The sequence below is a fragment of the Pieris brassicae genome, chromosome 4, assembly GCF_905147105.1.
Source record: "Pieris brassicae chromosome 4, ilPieBrab1.1, whole genome shotgun sequence".
Taxonomy (NCBI): domain Eukaryota; kingdom Metazoa; phylum Arthropoda; class Insecta; order Lepidoptera; family Pieridae; genus Pieris; species Pieris brassicae.
In genome coordinates, this window is record NC_059668.1 from 9,550,567 (window position 1) to 9,571,151 (window position 20,585).

At 33.8% G+C, this 20,585-nt stretch overlaps 2 protein-coding genes across 2 annotated transcripts; both read right to left on the minus strand.

Annotated features, from left to right (window-relative positions):
• Positions 1-14: 14 nt before the first annotated feature.
• On the minus strand, positions 15-6,349 carry LOC123709080 (CD63 antigen-like). Its single transcript, XM_045660189.1, has 5 exons — positions 6,079-6,349; positions 4,273-4,473; positions 1,714-1,875; positions 652-897; positions 15-289 (listed from the first exon to the last, which is right to left on the minus strand). The coding sequence occupies exons 1-5, from the start codon at positions 6,181-6,183 to the stop codon at positions 122-124; spliced, it is 882 nt and encodes a 293-aa protein (XP_045516145.1). The 5' UTR covers positions 6,184-6,349; the 3' UTR covers positions 15-121.
• Positions 6,350-10,777: 4,428 nt separating this feature from the next.
• On the minus strand, positions 10,778-20,020 carry LOC123708595 (CD63 antigen-like). Its single transcript, XM_045659385.1, has 5 exons — positions 19,864-20,020; positions 15,520-15,708; positions 13,234-13,404; positions 12,539-12,796; positions 10,778-11,595 (listed from the first exon to the last, which is right to left on the minus strand). The coding sequence occupies exons 1-5, from the start codon at positions 19,936-19,938 to the stop codon at positions 11,416-11,418; spliced, it is 873 nt and encodes a 290-aa protein (XP_045515341.1). The 5' UTR covers positions 19,939-20,020; the 3' UTR covers positions 10,778-11,415.
• Between the last annotated feature and the right edge of the window lie 565 nt (positions 20,021-20,585).

The window sequence follows — 20,585 nt, forward strand, 5'->3', positions numbered from 1 at the left end:
ATTAATTGCTTTTAATCTGTGGTTAAAATAATATTGGCAATTGTTAAAAAAATACACAAATTACATGGTTTTTTTAACCTGACTTAAATTAAAAGGTCATAAAAAATATATTCTATACATATTAGGCATGGCTTGATTCTGTATGACCAATATAGACAGTGTTATCCACAGATTCAGATTTTTGAGCCAGAATCATTTGTTCTCTTATTTTCCATTGCATTAGTGCCTTTTCGCTTTTCATCTTACGAATGCACTTTGCCAGCAACAAGGCAAATATTATCCCGAGAATCTGAAACAAATAAATTTGTTATATATATATATATCTGTTGTTTGGTAAACAATTGATTTTAAGCTAAATAAGTTCTTTAAGGATAAATTGACATTTCAAGAAGTTAGTAGCTTCACTTAACTTAATAACTCGTGCACAATTTTATTTATTAACATCTAAAATCAAAATTATATCCTTCTAAGTTTAAATTTACTATGAGTTCAAAAACCAATAGCGTAAAATGGACCAAAAATATTCACTTTCTGGCATCTTTGAATTGCCAAGTTCTTTGTTTTACAAAATGTTTGTAGGTTCTGATGCTATAAAAATAGCAAAAATTTGTTGCGTAATCAAGAATATTAAAAATTATTTCTAGTATATACCTGAATAAACGTTACAGAAACTCCGAGAATGCCGATCACACTGGAGTTTTGCACGAGCATATTGACTAACGCGTTTTGGCAACCAGTACTTCTTATTCTGGTGCAGTATACGTCACCTCTCTTTGCGCAACATGATGTTGGGACCACTACTGTATCCGTGTCGGTTCTGATAACTATTGTATCGTGATAACTGGTGAAGTTCATCCCAGCGTAATCTTTGTAAGACGTACTGCCACAACAGTTGAGCTGAAACAAAAGTTGCCTGTAATGTTTTCGCTAAAAATAACATTCTTTTCAGTCTAATCATCGCCAGGAAAGTTTTCAAAAGAAAAAAAGGTGATCTTGAAAAGTTTTTTTTTTTATATATAACGGGGCAAACCCCTAAGTCGAATTGGTTCGGAAATACTTCAGTCGGCAGCTGGTTCCACATAGCGGTGGTGCGCGGCAAAAATTGCCTTGAAAAACGCTCAGTCGTGGAACGGCGGACGTCGAGGTGATACGGGTGGAAATTTACATTCTGTCAATACATCTTTAGATGAATGTAACTTTTCAAAAACTAATAGCGGTGTGACACGTCTAAACAGTGGAGATTTACTAGCAGACTGAGTAGGTTAGAGTCTAGGACGGCAGATTTTTGGGGCGGCATTAGATAGAACTGTTGTCTGCAACAAAATTTGCCGATGACTTTTCCCTCTCATTTGTCATTGTGTATATTTGGAGTAGCAAACTTTCATACTACAACTACATCCTATACAACTCTCATTCGTCCCCCAACCAGTAATCGACGTCTACGCCCATGCAAAGTGCATGAGTGGAAAAAGCGAGACTGTAAAATGTATTTCCTGCTTCTCTCTTCCCCCTGTTAACCCATAGATGAGATTTCTAGTACTGGTTGGAGGATGCGAACTATTTTGAACGTTTATTGCACAATTTTGATAGCTCACATCTCCACAGCAAAAAATTTTTTTTAAGATTGTCGCAAAATTAATATCAACTGTGGAAATACGAATCTGATCATAGAACGTATTATTAGTATCCAATTTGAAGTATCTTAATACTTACCGATTTTTGCAAAGCGTCCAATTCGACACTTATTTCGGAGTCTTCCACGTATTGTTCAACGGGCACCCGGACGTAACTAAGCAGTTGATTTGTGCTGATGGTGAATGACAAAATGACAACCACGATCTTCAAAATCACCATAATGCACAGGAAAAATGCGTACTGAAAAATGGTAAAGATTTAAAAGTATAAGCTGATAGAACGCGTTCAAATTTTATATTAACATAGTAAAACCGGCAGTCTGAGATCAAAAACAATCAGATAGGCAGATTTCTGCTGTTTCGTTATTCTACAAAGCCAATTAGATTAGACAACTGAAAAGATTTACTGTTTCGTTCTATAATCTACATACATACATACTTGTATTACATGAAGTAAGGGATTTAGCAGGCTGAGTATCCTTGATACTAGGGCGGCAGATTTTTAGGGTGGCAAATTTGAAATTCGAATTCGATTTTTTTTTTGCTACCTAATAAAAATCAAAAAGATTCTTGCATGGGGGTTTTTTGATGTTTTACATATCAGAAGTCTGCAATCGACCTTTGCGCCCTCAGCTCACACTGTGCATGAGTTAAAAGAGCGAAATTGCAGAAAGTGTAATTCCCTCTTCCTCGTATCAACCTATACGTGTTAGTACTACTACATGGGAGGCTGCGAACTGGATTGTGTATATAGTGCTCAAAATCAAAACAATTTTTTTCTTTACGTGCAACGAAATTGTTATCCAAGTAAAAATTTCACAGCCTATACCTTGAAAATTTATAAATACGCTTCAGATTATATGTACCTAACTAAAATGATGACAGCAATAAACTACAGTTTAACAGTTAAAACGACGACATAATTTTTAAAGTTTACTTTCAAATGTTTTTATTTAAAAATATATTTTCAGGTCGAAGAGAAAGTAGCCTTGGACAAATAAATAGTCGTGTTCGTATTATTATACAGCAGTTGAATTAACTCGTAATTCCAAAACACAAATTTTAGTAAAGAATCCTAGACTACTTTAGTACGTAATTATGCTTCGGATTTTAAAAGCAAGTGGCTTTATAACTTGCGCGTAATTCTCTAATGTCTGTTCTATTACTAACAATGGAATGTAAATAACACAATTTATGTTCATATAGTATACCTATAAATATACTCCACGTGTTAAGAGGCTCCTAGACGGGCCATTTTTTAACGAAAATGTATAGCTGAACTGACACTAAACATCCTAACAACATACATCCTAGCTGGCATCAGCCAGCTTTTACGTCTAGACTATGCAATACTCAGCCATATTTTTTGTATGGCTGGGATATAATGCCAAATATTTTTGTATGTCCAATGAATGTTTAAAAAAAAATCAATGGTGCTTCAACCTTTTTTAGGTCTGGGCCTCAGATTTATGTATCTGTTTCGTGATCATTTGTAAATTGAATAGGCAAGTAGGTGATCAGCCTTCTGTGCCTGACGCACGCCGACGACTTTTTTGGCAAGTCGGTTTCCTCACGATGTTTTCCTTCACCGTTCGAGCTAATGTTAAATAACAACATAGAAAAGAAAATTCATTGGTGCACAGCCGGGGATCGAACCTACGACCTCAGGGATGAGCGCCGCACGCTGAAGCCACTCGGCCAACACTGCTCATGAATGTTTAGTGGCCCAGTCGTATGGCCGGAACGATCACATTGCTATCGAAAAATCTACAATATTACTCAGGCATATTATTGCTGTCTCACTTTACGGCCTAAGTGCGTCACTTTTTTATGCTACGTGAATTTTGTCACGATTGGTTAGAGTAGCACTATATTCGTTTTTATTTGTTACTGTTTATTTTGGTTATATGTACAAGGCAAGTTCATGTATGTAGACAAATTAATGAGCCATATACTGTTGCAGAAATATGAATATATGCTAAAATGTTTTTTTGTAATTTCGGTATGTAGTCGGCATTGATGTAGCCACATATAAACATCATAATCCTTAAAAATACCACATTTTAGTATTTTACATTGCACTTTTCTTCATAAATACGACTACTACTATATTACGTATGTGTATATATTTGTGTTGTTATTAAATATCAATCATCACAAAGGCAAAATTATGATTTTTCTTAGACACATGGAACGATTTATGTACGGATTACCATTATATATTGTTCGGACGCGCAGTGTGTGCCTAAATAAAGGTACTTCATTTGGTCACAGAAACGATTTATAGATATTTATTCATCCTACATCCCAATTCAAATTCAAAATAATTTATTCATATAGGTAACACAATGTACACTACACATTACACAAGTAACGTATTAAATGCTTCTAATTTTACATTTACTGCCAGTTCTCAAATCAGGGGCGTAGAACGGACAATGGCAATAAACACTCCGCCTTTTTAATCGCCAAGTTTTTTGCTATACAAAATGTTTGTAAGGAGCTGCAACAATCACACCATGTTCCACATGACATCTTACGTGAATACTTAAAAATAATAAAAAACAAAGATTTGTCCTCTATCAGCAGTGGGCATGGTGAAATAATCAATTAATAAAGCATATAATAACATACATACCATGTTTACCAAACACGTGCTCTGTTTGAGACTACCGAAGAATCCAAATAGCGTTACTATAAAGAGTCCCATGCCGAATAGGACGCACAGTAGAGACGGAGTTATGAACCGGCCGCTTTTAGCTGCCTCGTAAAAGAAGGAGAAATTGTGGTAGTGCGTATATACAGATATTCCCAGCACGACCATAAGACCAGCAATAATCTGTAATATAATATTATAAATTGAGGTTCGTAATTTCATTTCGATATCTTGTTCGAAAATAGTTTATTAAATTTGTTTTAATTTTATTTACAATATCATTTACAATACAAGTTGAATAACAATTAGTATGTGAAACAGAATTGGGCGGACTTTCTACAAAGCGACCCAACGATGATAAGGAAAAAATAAACATATTTAAAAAGTATAACTACTTATATACAATAACCTATGTAACATACTTTTATAAGCAAATATATATAAATACACATGAAATATCTGTAAATAGAAATTTAAGAGTACACATTGAACTTCTTCCCAGTTTTCTCTTCTCAACGGGTACGAAAAATAGTTCACGATTGTATGATACAATAAAATGGATATTTAGGTAAAAAGAAAGTGCACTAGCCCCTGTCATTCCCTGTGTAGTAGGCAGCCAGTGTCTTCCTTTTAACATGATATTAATAATAATTTCTAAATTATTGTTGCGCAATCAAAATATTTTGTTTCGCCATAGGCCAGGTTAACAAGATGTTGTTTAAGATTGTTGGTGAATGTGTAAAGTTATGAAACGTTAGTCATTTTTACGAAAGTGATTAAAGATGAAATGTAATAAATGTCGGAATGCAATATTTGGATTAATTAATGTTTATGCAGGTACATTAGTCCAACTTTTGTATAAGGTATAGAACCTTTATGTAATTCCATTATCTATGGTGAGAGTGGTGAGGTTGCGCCAACCTTAGGATTTTGTCCAACACTACTTTTGTACAAGTCTTAAATTTCAAGTTTATAATATTTCGAAAGGCTTCGAGATCGTGCTATTAATTTAGTAAATAATTCAGAAGTTACAGTTGTGACATAACATCTTTGCCATTTAATGGTTTTTATTGACTATATTCTAGTTATCGTTATAATTTGACGTGAAAATTATAAATTGACGTTACAAGCTTATAAACAAGAAGAGAAAATTCAACCGCATCAGCCTTGTCAAGCCAACCATCTCAATTTCGTAACGATGTTACACTTCATAGTACGAATCAGTGTTAATTGCGCCGTTATCTGCAAACTAACCCTAATACTGGTGCACAGGCAGCGATCGAACACACGGCCTTAGGGCTGCGACTAATACTAAACACTTACTCACTACGCAAAAACTTTACTGAGAGGATTTATTTTTTCCTTAGTCACGTAATACAACTATATAATCCTATCTCAACAGAAAATTTCTTAGGCGGAACGTAATATTTGCTGTATAATATAATTATTAAGTTTAATAGTTAGGAAGTTAAAGGTGTTCCCTTGGATCTGGATGTAAGTTCCTGCTCTCGTTAGGTCAGATCAGACAATCATACCATCGGAGTAAGTCCCTTCAATGTCGTAAGAATCATTTGAAGTACTTTTTCGTCTCTTTCTTAGATATTAAAACGGTGTAGCAATAATTAAACAAGTGAATATAAGTGTAAGTTGTGTTAGTCTCCTACGTAAGAGGCTAGTTTAAATAATAATAAATAATTTTAAATAAAGATAAACGCCGTGTTCGAATTTGCTGATACGATAATACCAAACAAAGGTAATATATATATATATATATTAAATAATACTTACAATAAACATAGTTGTTATAGTTAAAAGCAGGAACCTTATAGACTTCATTGTGTATTCCGACTCAGTTTTGAAGTGAATTTTCTGCGTGTTTGCGTTAAGCGTCATTTTCACGGTTTTTCTTATAAGCACGTTCGACTTATATCCTCACTGTATCACGAATGATTTTATATCAAAGATAACATGATTGATAGATATGTTTCGGTGTAAATGCTAATGTTGTTATTTTAAGCAACACGTCCTCGTACGATCGAGCATAAGAAACTAAGACGTAAATTAGTTGTGTATTCATTAGCATAACTGACACAGGAAACCATCTTGATTTTGTCAGTTTTCAATGACTAGTCGCGTTTAGCCTTAGAACTTGAAAATGTGACGACATACTGTCAATTAGTGACGTGAAGGCTATTAATATTTAAATGCCTTTTGAGACGTTTGCACAATAAATACACCAACTACAAGGCTGCTCAAAACGAGTAATTCTTTCCAAGTCAATTGTATACGTTTTTTTAACAAAATCCCTAGTGAGATACAAGTGTCGTCAATAAATAAATTTAAATCGTACATTAAAGTAAAACTGCTTGCTAAGGCCTATTATAATATAAATGAATTTTTAAACGATCCTAGTGCTTGGATATGAATTGCTCCAGTATAAAGAGGTTAAGCGAATGGCTCGGCTTCATTTACAGACTCTGGCGATCGTCAACATCCACGATCGTCATGCTCGCTTAAATGTCATTGCTTGTGGCGACATCCTTGCCGGGTTGTCTCTCTCCCCAAAATATAGCGAGGGGACCCGATGGCTGGCCTTGCGTCATACTCGTGAACGGGTGCTACTTGTGGTGTCTGTTCGTACTTGAATTCGTGTATGCGGTGATGTTAGTTATTTCGACTATCGATATATGCGTGTTGTTCCCACGAGAATGTAAGTGCGTGCTCCTATTTCACCATGCCTCCTGCTGATAGAGGATCTTTGACAATCTGAGACAATTCTTTGTTTTTAATTTATTTCATTATTATTCATTACTTACAAACGTGTACAAACGTTGTGTAAAACAAAACAAAACTTGGCGTTTAAAAAGAGTGGCGAAAAGTTTATTGCCAGTGGATATAAAGGGTCCCTCGCTGAACAAAAGACGTTATTTTTAAATAAAAAAAAACTATATCTGATATTTAAAAAAAAGATAATGTTGGAATCCCTGAGATCTATCAACTCGTGTACGATGGCCGACTATCGAACGAAACGGGGAATTCCCCGTCACTAATTCGCGAGTCGCGTGTGCGTCGCCCATGTATGACCCTGATTTTTTACAAAGTACGTACAAAAGTCCTGGTACACATAGGCCTCTTCAAGCACTCTCGATTTAATTGTATCCCGGGCAACTCTACACAGTGCCCCTCATGGTTTCCAGAGCCTCCATCGCCTGACCTGTCCACTTCTTTTTTTTTCTCATCTCGTGACTCTCATTCGGCATTTTGACCATTTCTCACGACTCTGTTGGCATGATGAAAAATAATCACTAATAATTGATAATACTTATAATTTATATCCAAAAACAATTTTGTATCGCGTACCAAAGTTCTTAGATAATGCGACATGCCTTATCTCTGATACCTGCTTATCAGCTTTATCTAGAATTATGTTTAAATGGAGCGACATGCAAATAAGTCATGTTCGACTTGACACCAATTACGGAAATCCCTTCCATATTTCCTTCAAAAAATCTATTACTAAATGGCCAAGGGTTATTGAGACAAATACGTTATGTTTTGACAATATTTAACTAGGATTTTTATTTTTTTACAATAGTTTGGAAATACAGCCTATGTTATTCAAAGATAATAATAGTAGATTTTTTCAGTAATTATTCCTCTTAATCTTAATATATATAAGTCTTCTGTCACGATGTTTGTCCGTGATTGACTCCTAAACTACTTAACCGATTTTAAATTAAATTGGCACACCGTGAGCAGTCTGGTCCAACTTAAGAGATAGGATAGCTTAGATCTTTAATTATAGTCGCTATTTTATTTTATTGCAAATTATTTGTCTATAATTAATTAACAGTCACAATTATCTGTTAACTCCAAAAGATTCTAACAGATGTCGATACTTTTCGACTGGATTGAGTAAGTAATCAATAGATGGCACTGCTATGATAAACCGACAAACGTGTCATATAAACTACAATTCAATATCATGATTACCACGTGTTATTGAGGCTAAAGTACAAATTAAATTTATTTTTTAGTAAACGTAATACCGTGAAATTCAATTATTTAAACTTTTTTTAATTTTTGTTGTTAGCATAGCCAACCACGTGGTACTTAGACCGAAGTGAAAATCAAATTCAAATTATAGTGACGATAATACAGTGAAATTATTCTTTCGTGTCACGGTATTAAGGCTAACTAAAAACACATTAAGGAGAAACGAAGTTCGCGGGGGCAGCTAGTATTATGTATAATTGTTGAGCTTTACATGGTTTGCAAAGTTACACACAAATTATTATATTAAGACTAGCGGATCCAGATTTAGGAGTTTAATAACGAACACAAACACTGATTTATATATATATACCAGCTGTTTTTGTGCTGTATAGATAAATAACTTAGATACCGACTGCAGCTCCATCTGCCAGACTGATTTGTGAATCTAAACCATTCCCTTGAACGTGTGGGATCTTGGGGTCCTTCTTGACTCCAAATTATCCCTAGATAAACACATAGGCTTGATTATTAATAAAGCCTAGTATGTAGGGTTTCATAACGCATGTCACCAAACTTTTCAAAGACAAAACCACATATATTCACCTCGATAAGACGCTTGTGCAGTCTCAGTTGGAATACGCTAGTCCAATCTGGAAGGGATTCCAGATTGGACTACGCTATATATTTCACACAAGTGGAGGCTGTACAAAAGAAATTTTTACGTATTTTAAATTGTCGCATAAACGGTGGTAGGGTAGTAGTAGTGTACAATGAACTTTTAAAAAATAAATTACTTTCTTTGAGTACTAGGCGTAGTTTGATAGATTGTGACACTATAAGAAAAATATACGTACATGAACTAACTTGTTCAAATCTTCTCGAACTCATAAGATTCAATATTCCTGCCTGATCTCTACGCTCGCACAGAACCTTTAATCTTCCGACTCCCAGAACCAACATTGTGTTCCGTGAGCGCCTTCACAGGATGTGTTCTACTTTCGATTCTGCTACTAATATCGATCTTTTTTCGCACTCCTCTACTGCTTCATTTAAGAATAGGTTAAAACAACCATTAAAGTCCTAAACCTTGTATCTTTCTTGTTTATTATGCCTACTAGTATGTTTGTCGTTCTCCTGATTTATAAGCTTTGTATTGTATTGTCTAAAATAACATTCTGCTGTCATGTTTTGTTTTGTTTTATATCTTATTTTTAATCAGAGAAACTATTTGTGGATACATCCAATGTCCTAATTTTATGTTTATTTTTTTTTTGTTTTATACTTTTAGAGATGTATCTGTTTCGTTTCCTTAATGAATAAATAAATAAAATCATTCAAATCGGTACCTAGATTTGTTCCCTTTGGTGTAGAGACTCTTGGGCCGTGGAATTTAAGTGCATATGCGCTGCTTAAAGAGTTAGTTGGCGCCTGGCACAAGGTACCGGTGACCCCAGAGCTGGTGCTTTTCTTGCTCAACAAATAAGTATCGCAATACAGCGAGGAAATACCGCCAACGTTAAAGGTACACTGTCACAGGGACCAAACTTTTTAATTTTATTTTTATTATTTTATTAATTTTTATAAATACTGTACGTTATATTTGTTTGTTATGAATAAAGTTATATAGAAACCATTGGAATATTTGAAAACAAAATGTCGTTTAATTTGAATATAATAAAATTGAATTTTTGCTTTGATATTAATATTTTTGTTTTGTTGTACTGGAGTTACAATATACGATATAAGGAAATATATTTCGATATTCGACCTTTTAGTGAATTTAGGTTTCCCAAGTGCTACAATCATTACAGTAATAGTCCAATACGATAACGTCAAAATTAAAAATAAAACACAAAAGATCAAAGATACACAAACTCGATACAAACCTAGGTCGAAATTAAATTTAATTGCATTTATTTAGCGGCATGAAATCTATGCTAATTCATCACTAATTATTTTATTAATCGCATAAAAATAACATTTGATTGGATCCATCTCTACATATGATGAAAGATAACAAGCAAGAAACAGAATTGTTACGATTCCCACGAAATAGAAAACAAAAGAGAGACAGGCAAACCATCTGGTTTCTACTCCTATCTACTACTATCTAGTAGGGTAATCAACAGTTGATGGAAGATTGGAAAGGAGGCTGCATGATCATAGAATAAGCTGTAGCCGTTAGTTATTATGCACTGATTTTGACTATACATATTTTATAACGTTAGGCATATTTACTTTGAATAAATGGCACGCACTATCAGGCACGTAATCAGGCAGATATGTGACCGAGAGGCAGAGAGCAGGGGAGTATCGAAATCACCCATAAAAAGGAACTTTACTAATTTAAAGTTGGCAACTTCCACCGGGCCTGGGTGACAACTACTCCGGAAATATTCTCCGTTCCTACCGCTCGTAAAGGATTTTTAGTGGTTTTCTAAATTAAGGTTAAATATGTGATCGTGAGTTACTTTAATAAAACTCTTGTCTATAAAAGTTTATCGTCTTTATTAATAATAAAATATAATTCAAATGTAGGTACGATTCGATTTATTATATACAATAGTTTAGGGATGTCACGGAGCTTTGCAACTGAGTCTTGTTAACAATCGATAATGTTTACAAAAATTTATGTTCTGTTTTGATCTCTCTCATTTAATACGGTAAAAGAAACCTTTTACTAAAGGAGATTGAACTTTAAAATCACTTAAAAATACTTTAAAATCAGCATAAACAGATTCCTGACCATTCCATCTCTGATACGATACAAAACCGTGACATCCCAATTAAAAAGTATAGCTAATATGAAAATAATGTTTACTCCGATCTTTGGGATTTCCTTAAACTATTACTTATCTCTGCGATATTGTCTATATACCTACCAAATCTATAAGAAATCCATAGAAATAAACATTTTTTAAAATTAAAATTAGATTAATATCTGGAGATGAATACTATATACCAGAAGTTGCGAATCTATCGATAAAACCTTGATAATTTTGTTACAGTAATGCATTATACATTGGCTACTAATTTAAGGTGAAGATGATACTTAATACCAAAATAGATTATTATCATTATTTCTACACTTTTTCCATAGAGAATGGTAGGTATGCATAAATCATAGAACTAAGCAACAGTTTGTCCATGGAATGGGACATAGACGACTGGCTTCTTTTCTGTGTCAGGACTCAGAGAAGTGTAAGCGTTAATCATCCGTTCTTGAATCTCCCAGCGTCTGCGTTCACGTTCAGATTTTGCCTTGCGAATGGAAGTGGCCAGGGAGAAGGAAAATACGATGCCAATAATCTGTAAAAACAATGCTTACAATATATGTGTAATAAGAATTGATTGGCATTACAACAGTATGAGACTCTTCTTTAAATTGAGCCATCAATTTCTTTTACAAACAACTAGGTGCCTACAGTGATACATTTCGTAAATATTTGAGTCTTAGACAGCTTCCTGAAGGTTCATTCTCTGAGTGAGCAAATAAATGCATAGCAAAGAGTCCATTAGTTTACAACATCGCACGATCTTAGGGTTGCTAGTCGCTTAAAGCCATAATATTCTTCAAATATTAACAGACATTATGACGATATGCGTTTATTTATCAACCATAGACGTGATGTTACGTCATTTTTAATTTAATGTCACTTATACTTTTTTGTAGAACATGGGGCAAACGGGCAGTTGGCTCACCTGATATTAGGTGATCGACAATCTCAATGCCAAAGGGCTTGTTCGTTGACGGCATTTTAAGAATTGGTACGCTCTTTTCTTGAAGGACCCTAAGTCGAATTGTTTCGGTAATACTTTAGGGAAATACGTCGTCAGTTTTTATTTCTCCCGATTCATTAATAAACTAATTTATAAAAAAAACGCTTAGCTAGGTTGCGAAATAAAGTATTATATAGTATTATAAAGGAAAAGCCATAGAAAAGCAATGGTTGACCTTGCATCGAGCTAGTGACCTTACCAATATCTTTTTTTCATGAGTAATTTCCTTCACGAAAACGATACGACAGCTCTAATAACGTACTAATTATTTATTTAACTGATAACATTAATTGCACTTTTGTTTTTATTTTTGAATAATTAATTAGTTTGATAAACGAGCTACCGAGTGATCCGATTTCAATAATGTTCTATATCACTTGGCACTGCATATTGGTATTTTACCAGCAATAAGCGAACACCAAAAATGGGCAAAAGATGTGACCGTTACCAACTTATAAGCCGGGAACAATACCTGTATGAAAGCAATAGTCATGGCTCCGGCTCCTAGCAATCCAGCGCTTTGGTAGACCAAGTATGTTATTCTGGGCAGGCATCCGTTTGCGTATAATTTTTCGCATTCTTCAACTTCCATTTCATTGACGTACTGGGTGCGCGTTTCGGCACAGCAACTGAATGGTACGGTGATGTTTGCTACGGCTATCCCTTCGTGAGATTTATCGCTTATTACTTCGCCCCAGTCAAGGTATGAGTCGACACCGCAGCAGTTGAGCTGGAACATTTACAAGCACTATATAGAATCAAGTGAAACACATGTTACAAGGTGGACAATCAGCTATTTAAGAATGTTATAGAATAGATATACATGTCTGAAAATAAAATGAGAACTTCAGAAGGCCCAGCGCTATCATGCAACTCCATCACAATCGTTTCTTCAACTTCTTCGTTGTATATGTATCGACACAATCGTTTGCCGAAATTAAAAATACGTGTTTCTGATTTCATACAATTGACACAGGCAACATCTAGAATATAATGAAATCTTTGGCGTATTTAAGTGTTGGTTGTCATGTTATACACATGGGCTAGCAGTTACTTATGAAATACATAAAATAGGATGTATTTAGAAAAGTTAATATTTTAACCATAGATTATATCTTATCTAATTATTATCTAACGAAGACAACTGACATTCTATCTTTAACTCACTCTGTTCTGAATAAAGTCGTAACTTTTGGTGACATCTGGGTAAGTGTAGTAGTATGGCAGACTGGATCTGAGGTTCTCATCCAGCATTCGCGCCACCTGACCACGAAGGGTGTAGGCGGCGATGGCTGCTGCCACCTCCAGCACCAGCACCAAACTTAATATCACCGCGAACTGAAAGTGTCATTTGAGTTAATTTATCCAGACCGGAAATTATTAATTTAAAATTGTAATTAATATAATAATAATATTAAACTAAATATTATACAATTAAGTTATTTAATAAAATTGACGGAAACCCTCCTGCTATCTACTTTTATCCATAAGCTTCACAAATAAGTGACTCTCCGGCAAAGTGCCGAGAAAGCCATTAAAGAGCGAGAGGACTCGGGGAGCTTGCTGACGCTGGACAGTGCGACCCAAATGTAAAGCAAAAAGTATGTATGCATGTCATAAGTATATATGTCGTTTTTAAATATGCTTAAAGCAAATTTGATTACAGCTGAAACCCTACGGTGCTCTAATGAATTATAACCCCATCAAGAACTTAGTTGAGTAAGGAAAAATCTTATACCTTTTTTTATACAAATTTCTAAGGAACTTCTTTTGCACCTTTTCAATCATTTCCCCATAATATCTTTCATGAGGGGACTATATGACGAAGCTGGTTTCAAGAATTGACCTTACTTATAATTATGAATATAGCACCCCAGTAGCAGTGTCCGACAGACCAACTGAATTCAGCATAATAATAACATACTATTGCTATTAGGTATTATTTTTATTAATATTATGGCTTATGGGCAAGCTTTAATGTCATAATTTGATTTATTTAAGGACTTGCTCTTCTTTGATCTTACTCCCAAAGCGAGCCTACACATTTTTTTTGGAATATAACACGCAGTGAAAACATAAACAATTGTTTATTAATTTTATTTACTGTGCTTAGAAGTAGTTAACTGATACTTAAAACACAAGTTATATTCCTTAATCTTTTGACTGTGCCTACTTTTTTAAAAGGTATTCCAAAAATCCTGAACTAGAACATAAATTTTATAAATTATGGCAAATATATAACGATGTGAAGCTATTTTACTATACTCATTCACTTATGTTGGTGCGTAAACGTATGCTCTCCTGGCATAGCGTTTAAGCTACACAGTAAAAAGCGACATTAAAGTTATTCTATATTATTTATGTTCAGGTTAAAATTATCTATGTTATTGAAATTATTGTTATCATTTACATATATATTTTTAAAAACTGATACACTAATATGACTTTACATCAAAAAGCAATTTTATAACAAAGAAATTATTAACACTGTATCTATAAATCAAACGTTATCGCTTATCATTAGCCGCTTATCACCTGGTTCGTAAAAGTCTGATACATTATTGATAACACGCTGGTTTCATGCATAAAATATCTGAAATATTCATTTCACCTTTTATCTTTAAAAGTGCAGTGTTGGCCTAGTGGCTTCAGTATGCGACTCTCGGTCGTAGGTTCGATCCCTGGCTGTGCACCAATGGATTTTCTTTCTATGTGCGCATTTAACATTATCTCGAACGGTGAAGGAACATCGTGAGGAAACCGGCTTGTCTTAGACCCAAAAAGTCGACGGCGTGCGTCAGGCACAAGAGGCTGATCACCTTGCCTATTAGATTAACAAATGATCATGAAACACATACAGAATCTGAGGCCCAGACCTAAAAAGGATGTTGCGCCATTGATTTTTTTTTATCTTTAATGTTTTTAATCATTATTGATATAAATAAGAAAGTTTTGCTGTTGTTATCACCATTGTAGATATTTATTTACAATTTAAAAACAAATCATTATTGATATAGAAAAAAATAAGAAAGTTTTACTGTTGTACACATTGATTTTATTAACCTCTTTTGAAGAATCAAGAAAAATTATCTTTTGTTTTGACGCTCACCTGATGTTAAACGATGCCGCTGTCGAATAGATGCCGGCCTTTTATGAATTGGTACGCTCTTTTCTAGAAGTACGCTCTTTCCTAAGTCAAATTGGTCTAGAAATGCTTCAGTGGGCAAATGGTTTCACATAGTTGTCATTAAAAGTTAGTCCTATACGTTTTTAAAGCACCATTGTGTGAGTTAAGTCACGGTCATGATTATAACAGCGTAATGTCTCTTTTATTATCTTTTGAATTTGATTTTTCATTTATTTAAATACTATATTCATATATTTGATATGCAGGTGAAATGTGACGTTGAAATGTGTTTTTCTTTTAATTTTAACTAAATGCACAATACTCACAATATTGACTAAGCAAGTGCTCTCTTTCAAAGCACCAATGCATCCGAAGAGTGACACGAACAGCATGATGATTCCAATAACAACGATGAAGGTCGCCGGTGAAAACATCTGGTCGTAGAGAAAGAACGCGACATCGTAGTAAATTGCATAGATGGTCGTGCCCACTGAGATTATCAGCGCTGATGTCAGCTGAAAATGAGGAATGAAACAATTTAGTTTAACTTTTATAACAGAGGTTTTGTATTTTTTTATCGAACGTGGCAAACGGGATGCACCTGATGATACCACCCTCCCATGGACAATCTCACTCGTTGCCGGAGAATATTTGGTGTGCTCTTTTCTTAAAAGACCCTAAGTCGAATTAGTTCGGAAATAATTCAGTGGATAGCTAGTTCCACATGGTGGTGATGCAAAAACTGCCTTAAATTACGCTTAGTTATGCAACGACGATGATTTCCAGCTGCAGGTATTCATCCAAACAACTCCTCTGAACATTCTGCGTCGTAAATGCGGTAGAAGATCTCTACGAAACGCCAAATGATGAAGCCGCTCGTAAAGGGATTGCTATTAACTTATAGTTATATCCGTAGGTAGCGTTTGAGATCGCGCATTATTCATTATTGGTATCGGGATCGCTAGAACTATAAGTTGTGTTTGAGTAAATTAAGAATCCTTAAAAACTGATTTCTTTTTGTATTTTTGAGTGTATCGATCAAGGAGAAGAAGTCTGTGTCTAGTAGTCCTCAAGCAGGGCTGGTCTGGAGCCCCCCTGTCCCCTAATTATTTTCCAAATACAATGAAAAACAAAATCAGTCGCGTTTTTCTATCAATCATTTATTATAAACCCGTGTAGAAGTTTTTTATAGTATTTCAGTATTTAATAAACATGTAAAAATATAAATATAAATTTATGATTTCTGATATAATCATGTTTGTACAACGGTAAAGGTTAAGGTAAAACAGCGAAGAAAACTAATAATAAATATGTTTACAATATTTTTTTGTCGGAATTCGAAACATTTTTTCCGAAGTCTCTATTGTGACTTTGAAAAAACTTCCTTTTATTGTGGAGGCCCCGCGCCCGGGGTTGTAGCCCCGCGTGCCCACCCTAAATCCGGCCCTGTTCTCAAGTAAAAAAGAGTATGTAGAACGTTATAAGTTGGAAAATGAGTTTCAATAAACGAGAAACGTGTCATTCTGGAATTCGCAATTGTTTCACAAATCACAATGCGTGTCTAATAAACTTATATTATGATTTCTAACAACCTTACATGTTACATAAACAAAGATTATGTTAAACTAGCTCAAACAACTACATATGACTGAACTATTGTAATAATTGTTATATCTATAAATCCGTGGCGCTACAACCCGCTTGGCGCTAAATATCAGATTTATAGGTAATTTTTAAAGGACTTTACAAAAAGCTGTTAATTTTTTCTTTCATTTACAAAGCTACAGGTGAGCAGTTGTTGTCTAGTGGTTCGAATAACGAGAATTTTCTTTCCATGTGCGATATTAGCAGTTGATTCTACAGTGAAACATCGTGAGGAAACCGCATGTCTTAAAGCCAAAAATCGGCGACATTGTCAGACACAAACGGATCCCTACTTGCCTATAAAATATAAATCTGAGGCCAAGACCTATTTTGGGTTTTACACATCGCAGAAAGACTAGCCTAAAGAAAAAGCTAAATAAAGTTATAAATTCGCGTTTATATTTAAAGAAAAAGACGCTATCTGATTGAGCAAGATTGATATTATAAAAAGGTTATATTTCCTTTTAATTAAACTCGAACATAGTAGTTAATCTAGACTATAATTAAAGCATATCGTGACAGGTGACATTTGACCTTGTAGACAGTCGCAAGGACAGTGGTTACTGCGGTATTAATATATTGATTTTACACCACACTAGTAGAATTTTACATTGTTCAGTCTACATACAACGATATAGGTGTGGTAAAAACGGTGTAAGTACTGGTCAACAGTGCTACAATCAGCTTTGATATTTTACAGTTATTTAGGCTGTGCTTTCTTCACTGTTTTGGCTACAATTAAAAGTTTTGACACAAAGAATTTTAAGAAAATATTTGCATAAGAAAAAAATTTCACTGGGTTCGTTTCATTAAAAATGTAAAATTAAATATGTCGCTATAATTTGTTTTACAAAAAAAATTACTCCATTATTACAATTTGAATACAAACCATAATAGATTTAACCGGTTCAGAAAATGATTTACCTAATTATTTAAATAATCATTACTTGATTAATCTTAATTAATAAACCTTATAATTTCCGTATTCTTATTTATTATTTTGACAAATTAAACGCGAACGAATTTATAATTTAATAAATTACTTTCCGTTACAGTTACATTTCTACTTTTTCATGTTAAAAAGGGTCTACCTTTCGTGTGACAGGGTGCATATTTTATTATTTAAGCAAATATTGATTGTTCAGGACACGGAATATTAATGTTGGGACCGTCTTTGCCTAAATTGTAGTCGCCGTTTTAACTTATTTTAGACTTCATTACTTAAATATGTAGCTATATCATATGACGAATTAAATCAAGAATGTAACGACGAAACGATAGGAGGTTTAGTGCTTGTTAAAATCATTGAACAAGAAATGTTTTTGACCCATCTCAATTCTACGAAATTACCGTTTTAATTTTTCGTTTCTCTTTACGCAACACGCTTTTTATTTACGCTTGCAACAAATAATAATTTTGAGCTTGACTATAGATAGTTGGCAGGTAGGATAGGTTGGATTGCAACGACTCTTACATGGAATGGCCCAGTGGGAATAAAAATTATAATAATGATAGAACCAGAAACGGGCAGGGAACATAAGTGATACCGTCATAGATAAGTAGACAATTCTATTAAAATTTGTCAAATTGGTTCGGAAATACTTTAGTATGTAGCTGGTTCCACATAGTGGTGATGCGCGGCAAAGACTGCCTTAGAAAGGCAAACTTAACATGTGGTTAATAATAATAGTTTTATAAAGGTGTGAACTGTGTTTTAAGAAACTTATTAGCAGTACCAAACTGAGTATGATAATGGTGATAAAAATCTGACGTCATTTCCTTATTTTTTTTTGAGATATTGCTGAGATTCTGAAACATAGCGAGGAAAACGGCTAGCCTTAGATACAAAAAGTCGACGGCATGTGTCAGGCACAAGAGGCTGATCACCTTGCCTATTAGATTGACCAATGATCATGAAAGAGATACAGAAATCTGAGACGTAAAACGTTGTAGCGCCACTGATTTATAAGAATTGCTACGAAAGAAAAAGTTCTGTTAACATGTGACATCAAATCTATATATAACAAAAGTAGTTACATATTGTTTCAAGCCTATATGATATCTGAGTCTAGGATTTATGACAGATAGTACTAAGTATAACACCTGAAAGTCAAATCCATTTCTTCTCGTCTTTGGTCAGGGAGTAATTATATATTGATTCTTTATAAATAAAATATTCATATATATGTAAAGAAATAATAATTATATTATCCTTAGAATAAGAATTTGTTCGATAAACATAACGTACAAAGCTATATTATATTAGTGATGTTTTCAAATAAAATAGTAAACTGTAAATGTTATTTCTTAAAATACACATTTTACCAACACATTTGAATTTCATTCATTTATGCCAATATTTTAATTGAATAGTTCGTATAATTTTGCTTGGTATGAAGTTTATATGACTGATAACACTAAGAATTATTATCAATCAATTAACGGGTCATAATCAAAATATGAAACGTTAGTGAAATTATGATATATAGTCAAAATAGCTTGTAAATCTAATGTAATATTTATCTAGCTTTTAATCATTGACCCAAATTTTTAATTGCATTTATCATCAAAATAATATTAAACGAATAACGATTTGACGGTACTTGCAAATAAAACTGTCACTGATAAAAACCAGTTCCGTGTTACCTACATTGTACATATAAGTTTTAAAACATTTACAATACTTATATATGAAATAAGTAATTATTATTAACTTTATTACTACGGGAATATTGACATAAATTGCAATCACACTGAAGACGGAAAATTTCGTAAGAAAAACATATGTAACATACTCACAAACAACTTATGTTCACGTAAAAGATTTATCACGGCCAAGATACCTATATATCTAATAGAATGACTATATTACAATAAGAACATCTCTAAACGATAATTAGCTTACGCATCAGTATCTAAATGTAACGAGAATTCTCATTTTTTGTCTCACTTTTCACAAATACCTTCAAGGTTACTAAAGCCTTATAAAACTAAAACGCATATTCTTCTAAACAATCAAATCTTACCACAAATATAGCTGTAACACACAGCAACATATATTTAATACACTTCATTCCGACTTCTAGATTATTCTGCGCCATTTTTAAACACTGAAATAAACAGATTTCAGACTCTTAACTGATAAGGTAAGCGTTCGCACACTAACACGATCCGATGCTCAATGCCGTGAAAACTGGCTTTTTGTTCAGTGTATCGCTAGCTAGGGTTGTCAGCGGTAATTATTATTTACAATCGTTCATTCTTTGTAGCAATTTCGGAGTTATGTTAATATTTAAACCGCAATATAGGAAAATAATAATATAAATTGAGGTTATTGTAATTAATTACTTTTATTCAATCAAATTTTGTGCACTTATGAACGTCAATATTAAAAAAAATATATTTTTTTACATCTTACAACTTACAAAAATGCATAGGCATCTGTACATTACCAGTTCTCAAATCAAATGGGCGGCGTAAGAACTGGAAAAAACTCTCCGCCAGTTATACTGGTGGGACATTTTTGCGGGTCTGGTTCCTGATACATCGTGTTGGACCCACAAAACGTTGTATTTTATATTAGGCATATAAATAAAAAATATGTTATATTAAATGAGTATGTGTTATGTTTCTGTTTACAGTCACCTTCTTGCACTGGGCCTGATAATAATGATAATAAAAGCATCATATACCATCTCATTAATTCCTAGATATCTGTGTGCTCTTTTTTGGCCAAGTGCTCCTGCAA